Below are 7,150 nucleotides of genomic sequence, written 5' to 3' on the forward strand. Positions count from 1 at the left end.
GGCTTGAGCCACCGCGCCCGGCCTTATATTACATCTCAAAGAACTTAGTGTACTTATAGAAGACAGAAAAATCAAATCTACTGCCCATTAGTAGGTCCCTGCATCCTTCCATAAGTTAGAATAGTCTCACAAGTATATAAAATGTACTTGCTCAGTTGTCTGTTTAACAAAAGGAAATAAAAGGTAATACAAATTCTAACAATGATGTCTCTAAATGTAATCACAATTTGGTACTAATTTCAATAACTAAAATCTTTGACATTACTCTAAAACAACATACTCACGTTTTAGAAACTTCTTAAGGTCTGCAATGTACCCTGCATAGGAAGTTGGGTCAGACATACGGAATGTATATTCCAATGCAGTCACTGGTTTTGGAAAAACCATAAGTCCTATAAAGAGATAAAGGAGGGAGATTATCAAATTTCCTTCTCTCCTTTTCCTTACTCTTATCTCTAAAAAGCAAATCTCAGCAAATTACATGGAAAATTGTGTTCACAGTATACTGAAACTATCAATAGCTTCTCAATTCTAATTATGAAGGCATAGACATCTAAATTAAAAAGAATTCAAACCTTCAAAACTATCTCAGACATTATCGATTAGAAATCTTCCCTAAATTTGATTATCTACAGTTAATTATAATCTGTTCCTTTTTAAAAGATGCAATTTTACTTTGAACTCTCTATATTCATTTTTTAAAAATCAAATAACACTTTTAGGTTTTGCTAATGTACCATTAATACAAGGATAAAAACTTTAGCAAATCAAAGCCTAAGTACTTTTGTCATTTAAATCGCAACTGTATGGAAACATTCCTAAGACAGCTAACTCCTTTTCAGTGACAAAGGTCTATGCATTTTAAACTTTAGGACAAATATTCTTCCTTCAATAGCAGATATTGCTCTGTAGTTAAAATGTGGTTTTCACATACTGGATGTGGAGTACAACCATCAACAATTTCCTGTCAGAAGTTGACACCCACGTAATACAAAACATGTTCCTTAAGCTTACTAATGAAGAAAAGGCAAGCAGATTTATCTGTAAGAAACAATCAGGCTTCCAACTTTAATTTTTCCTTGTTTAAAAAGCATGAGATTGGCTGGGCGCAGTGGCTCTCATGCCTGTAATTCCAGCATTTTGGGAGGTAGAGGCAGGCGGATCACTTGAGGTCAGGAGTTTGAGAACAGCCTGGCCAATATGGTGAAACTCCATCTCTACTAAAAATACAAAAATTAGGTGGGCATGGTGGCACATGCCTGTAGTCCCAGCTACTTGAGAGGCTGAGGCAGGAGAATGGCTTGAACCCGGGAGGCAGAGGTTGCAGTGTGTCGAGATTGTGCCATTGCACTCCAGCCTGGGCGACAGAGCGAGACTCTGTCTCAAAAAACAAAACAAAACAAAAAACAAAAAAACCCCATAAAAAAAGCATTAGATCTAGATTATTAATTCAACCTTGCACAAAGGCTTTAAAACAATTCTAAAATTTTTGCTAATCCTCAAGCATTCCTATATTTAATACAGTATATAAGGGATATGTTAAACATTCCCATATTTAATATATCACACATGTACATATAATACATGTTATATGTATATAATATACAACACATATACTATACATATTAGATATGTGTTACATGTAGATATGGGATATATTAAACACTCCCATATTTAATATATCACATATGTAACGTATATATATGTGTATGTGTGTATATATACTTAAACTAATGACAATTTAAATACTAAAATAAGCGACAAATAATTTTAACAACTCAGTTTAAAACTGGTACTTAAAAATATTTAACACATTACTGCTTATATATTTCATGCAATATTAATAGCGTTCAGTGTTTTTGAAATAGATCAGACCATGTTCAATGGTAAGTCACATCACTTAAATAGCAGGTAAAGAATAATAACCTTGGGTTATTATTGGTGCAGTGGCTCACGCCTGTAATCCCAGCACTTTGGGAGGCAGAGGCGGGCAGATCACCTGAGGTCGTGGGGAGTTCGAGACCAGCCCAACCAACATGGTGAAACTCCGTCTCTACTAAAAATACAAAAAATTAGCTGGGCATGGTGGCACATGCTTGAAATCCCAGCTACTTGGGAGGCTGAGGCAGGAGAATCACTTAACCCGGGAGCGGAGGTTGCAGTGAGCCAAGATTGCGTCATTGCCTAGGCAACAAGAGCAAAGCTCTGTCTCAAAAAAATAAATAAATAAATAAAATAAATAAATAAAGGACAGTTTAAAAAAAATAAAAACCAGGAGGTAGAAAATGTGGTTTAAAGGCTTCGGTTTTTTACTGCATATATTCTCCTCTATAATGAATTTCGTTTCCAGAAGAATATCAAGAGGAGTTAAACATATGAAGAATATATGCATTTTGTTCTCTATGAGGTATTGTTATTAAACATCTTACCAGTTTCATTACTAACCAATTAGAACCACAAAGTATGTATTTTATAAGCCTAAAGCTCTAACCCAAGCTAGTGCCAAAATACATACCTTAATTACTCAAAGCAAAGTAAAACTGCTCTACGATACTCATAAAAGTCTTCAAACTTGGCTTTTACTAGAATTTGCAATATTCATTTCTGCTTACTTCTGAGAAAAAACCAAAACAAACAAACACTGAACCAAAACAAGCTACTCAAACTCTCAAAATTTATCAGTATATGAATGTAAAGGTCTTTAAATCACTATGCAAATATCAAACAACAAAAAAATTTAAACCTTCATATTACTCAACTCCAAGGTTTAGCTGTCTTCTATCTGCTATACAGAACAGATTTATGGTGACGATAAACTATAACTCAATTTTGTTAAAAGTCGTAACTGCTGCCGGGTGCGATGGCTCACGCCTGTAATCCCAACACTTTGGGAAGCAGAGGCAGGCAGATCACCTGAGGTCGAGGGGAGTTTGAGACCAGCCCAACTAACATGGAGAACCCCTGTCTCTACTAAAAACACAAAATTAGCCAAGCATGGTGGTGCATGCCTGTAATCCTGGCTATTTGGGAGGCTGAGGCAGAGAATCACTTGAACACGGGAAGCAGAGGTTGCAGTGAGCTGAGATCACACCATTGCACTCCAGCCTGAGCAACAAGAGTGAAACTCCACCTAAAAGAAAAAAAGTCGTAACTGCAAGATAATTACCTGGGCTAGGAATCTGGTCACGGTATTTTGGAACCTCATCGTTGAGAGTCTGAAGCATAACCCACATCGTGAATGAGAAGAGTGCAGCCAGGAACCCATAAAAAACTAGGTAGAAGAGCAAGATCAAACCTGTAAAAGAAAATGAAACATATGAAATGCGTACCCGTGTGTGTGCATGCATGTTTGGCCGGGTTGAAAAACAACCAACTGTTCTTGCAAGGCTATGATCCCAAGCTTTGCCATGCACATAGCCAAATATCCTCATTTTCAGGACACATAAATTTGCCCAAGCAAGGGGTATTTTAGCAGCCAATATCCACCCATCCCATGACTCCTCCTTTCTCTAGCACTTCCAAGTTAAAGCAGCTTCCACCATCTACCATTCAACTCTGGTTCAAAACCAAAGCTTTAAAATTCCAGCACATAGGGGAATATTTCCCCAAATGAACTTGGTGCCCTCTAAAAAGATAAAAGATGGTTTCAGGTAAACAAAACACCCAATATTTACATGTTCCTTTAAGTGGCAAATATAAAAGAATTAATACATGAAACCTATATTTCACAGACAGTAATTTGCTTAAATTTAAGTTTTAAAAAGTGAGTTGATGGCTCACACCTGTTATCCCAGCACTTTGAGAGGCTGAGATGGGAAGATCACCTGAGCCCAGGAGTTTGGACCAGCCTGGGTACAGTAACACGTCTTTACAAAAGATGAAGTGCTCACTTCAGCAGCACATCTACTAACAGTGGAACGATACAGAGATTAGCACAGCCCTTGTGCAAGGATGACATGCAAATCTGTACGTCATTCCATATTTTAAAAATTAAAAATATGTATTTTTTAAAAACTGAGTTAAAGAATATTAGGAAATGTGCAGAGAAGGCAAACTCATGAAGATAGCACTTAATGAATAAAGTTTAGGAAACACTGCTCAAGTGGAAGGGCTCGTGCAAAAGTGAAAAAGGAAAAGGCCAGAAACAAGCACTCTGATCAATGGAATTTCATAGCTCTACTGCTGAGCACAAAGCAAGATTTGGCAGACACGCATTTCAACATTAAGGACTTAATCTCTTTCCTTTTACAATTTGGGAACACTACTGTTTATATTCAAAGTTCTAACATCAGAAGTGGCTGCCGACAAGTGTATTAGAATACATTGGTAAAGTCACTTACTTATATTTAAATGTTTAAAAACTGATCAAAGATTGCTTTCTGTAATAATATATTTCTGAATATATTCTTTTTTTCCTCCCTGGGGAGTGGCTCCACAACTTTTTTCTGATGACCCCAAAACAGATTGTGCTGAAAGCTGGGTAACTTTTATTTCTCAATTGCAAGGCAGGAATCACCCCCAGCCCCCTTTTTCAAGTAAAGGGGAAACAGTTAATGCAACTTCATTTCATAATTTACACTAGCATTCCACCCCTCCCCCCAATTACCAGGTGGCCAAAATAAGGATCGAGAGGACAGAAGAGAGAACAGGATGTCACCTTCAGACAGCCACCTTCATTCAGACTTCCCTACCACATACTGCGATCCTGTTGCAGAAAAAGAAAAGGAAGACCAATCTCAAAGAGGTAATCAGTTTGCTACAGAGGGAAATGAAACACACAGAAAGCTCACAGGCCAGTTTAATAAGATACAGAAGAGAAATGATTCTTTGAGATCTAGGTGTTTGCAGGAATGAAGGGATAAAATCCTCTACACCAGGGCTGACAGAAACATAAATGCAATGAGTGTGGCTGTACTCCAATAAAGTTTTGCTTACAAAAGTAGGCAAACTGGGGCTATAGTAGTTTGTTGACCCATGCAGTTGACATTAAACTGGAGATGTCTGAAAAAAGTGCTAAGAAAGAGTTTAATTATTTAGCAGTGTTTTTAAGTCATCTTAAGATATTCTTATCACAACACTGTTTTGAACATTTGATTTTAAATTTGTAGGAAAATATTAAATTTACAAGTTACAAAACAAATACATAGCAGATATGAACAAACTATCAAAATCTGCTTTCTAAAGAACTATTATACAATGAAAATAATGAGTACAAAGAGTTATGTTCACAAAATATACACACAAATTAACAGCGATGTCCCAAATCTGATGCCATATACTAGGGGCTGTTAGAAACAAGTAAACAAGCTATTTCCAGCACTGAAGTGAGTTCTCCTTACACTTGAACAAGATCCTTCTGCCAAGAATCAAACCTAGTTTTTAAAAACTTAGTCTCACACATAAATATCGTATGATACTTTATCAACCACCTCTTCACTCTACTAAGAAAAAAAAAATCAGAAAATAAGTTGTAAACTGTTGCTCTTACCCAGGTGTAAACTGGCAGTTAAATTAGCTACTCAGATGTAGTTTGCTGATGGGGCTCTAAATGGGGGCATCCTGACTTAGTCATGGATAGTGTTCATGGAACCTGTTCAATGTGCCATGCCCGCCTCAGCGCTACTTGATGTAAGCAGAAAACAGCAAATAAATGGTGCCTATCATATTACTAATGTTCCCTAGTTTAAAAACTTTCATCAATCCCAGCACTTTGGGAGGCCAAGGCAAGTGGTTCACTTCAGGTCAGAAGTCTAAGACCAGCCAGGTCAACATGGCGAAAACCTGTCTCTACTAAAAATACAAAAAATTAGCCAGACATGGTGGCACACGCCTGCAATCCCAGCTACTCGGAAGGCTGAGGCAGGAGGATCACTTGAGCATGGGAGGCAGAGGTTGCAGTGAACTGAGATTACTGTACTCCATCCTGAGCAACAGAATGAGACTCCATCTCAAAAGAAAAGAAAAGAAACTAAGATGGACTTAAATGATGAAGAAACATCAATATTTTATTTATTTATTTATGAATGACAGAGTTTCACTCTGTGCCTAGGATAGAGTGAAATGGTGCAATCTTGGCTCACTGCAACCTCTGCCTGCAGGGCTCAAGTGATTCTCCTGCTTCAGCCTCCTGAGTATCTGGGATTTATAGGCACCTGCCACCATACCCACTGTTTTTGTATTTTTAGTAAACACGGAGTTTCGCCACGTTGGCCAGGCTGGTCTCGAACTCCTGACCTCAAGTGATCCACCACACCCAGCATCCCTCTTCATTTCTGTTCCTTCTCTCTCTCCTCGTAGTTTTGATAAGGGAGACAGTGGGTATGAGATAGAGATCCAGCTGGAGGCAGTGCAGCAGACTGGTTATATACATGGGCTGTGTGTGCTAAAGAATCCAACAGGACTCAAATCCTGGCCTGATCATTTTCCCACTCTGTGACTTTGGGCAAGTGTCCCAATTTCTACCTCCATCTGAAAAAAAGTAGTAAAGGTAATATCTAATTATTCACATTATAGAAAGGAAAATAAAAGTCAAGAGATTTGACAACATAAAAACAAAACTCCTAAGGGGGAAAAAATACAAATTAGAAACATTTTGGAATGATAATGCAACTAGGCTTTATGGAAGCATATCATTCCAGTTACCCTCAGGTACCTAGACACTCGGTACCTAATCAATTACCTTTTATTCTCAAAAAATGTTTTGACAAATGAGGTTTAACTCATGTGGACTCTACGAAAGAAAAAACCAAGGCCAGGCGTGGTGGCTCACACCTGTAATCCCAGCACTTTGGAAGCCTGAGGCAAGTGGATCACCTGAGGTCAGGAGTTCAAGACCAGCTGACCAACATGGTGAAACTCTGTCTCTATTAAAAATGCAAAAATTGGCCGGGCGTGGTGGCTCAAGCCTGTAATCCCAGCACTTTGGGAGGCCGAGGCAGGTGGATCACGAGGTCAAGAGATCGAGACCATCCTGGTCAACATGGTGAAACTCCGTCTCTACTAAAAATACAAAACATTAGCTGGGCATGGTGGTGCGTGCCTGTAGTCCCAGCTGCTCAGGAGGCTGAGGCAGGAGAATTGCCTGAACCCAGGAGGCGGAGGTTGCGGTGAGCCGAGATCGCGCCATTGCACTCCAGCCTGGGTAACATGA

General features: G+C 38.6%; 1 protein-coding gene and 1 non-coding gene across 2 annotated transcripts in view; one reads left to right on the forward strand and one right to left on the reverse strand.

The window, feature by feature from the left end:
• Positions 1-7,150, reverse strand: part of ATP1B3 (ATPase Na+/K+ transporting subunit beta 3) — a 56,124-nt gene that overhangs the window by 19,583 nt on the left and 29,391 nt on the right. Inside the window, exons 2-3 of the mRNA XM_032264766.1 lie at positions 3,167-3,295; positions 285-392 (exon numbers count right to left, since the gene is read on the reverse strand). Of these exons, the coding sequence (XP_032120657.1) occupies positions 285-392; positions 3,167-3,295 (237 nt within the window). The remainder of the gene's footprint in view (positions 1-284; positions 393-3,166; positions 3,296-7,150) is intronic.
• LOC116544786 lies at positions 3,883-3,986 on the forward strand. The gene has a single exon (XR_004266032.1). It is a non-coding gene; the product is annotated as a U6 spliceosomal RNA (small nuclear RNA).

The sequence above is a fragment of the Sapajus apella genome, unplaced genomic scaffold, assembly GCF_009761245.1.
Source record: "Sapajus apella isolate SASKATOON/1434 unplaced genomic scaffold, GSC_monkey_1.0 scaffold4, whole genome shotgun sequence".
In the NCBI taxonomy this organism is placed as follows: domain Eukaryota; kingdom Metazoa; phylum Chordata; class Mammalia; order Primates; family Cebidae; genus Sapajus; species Sapajus apella.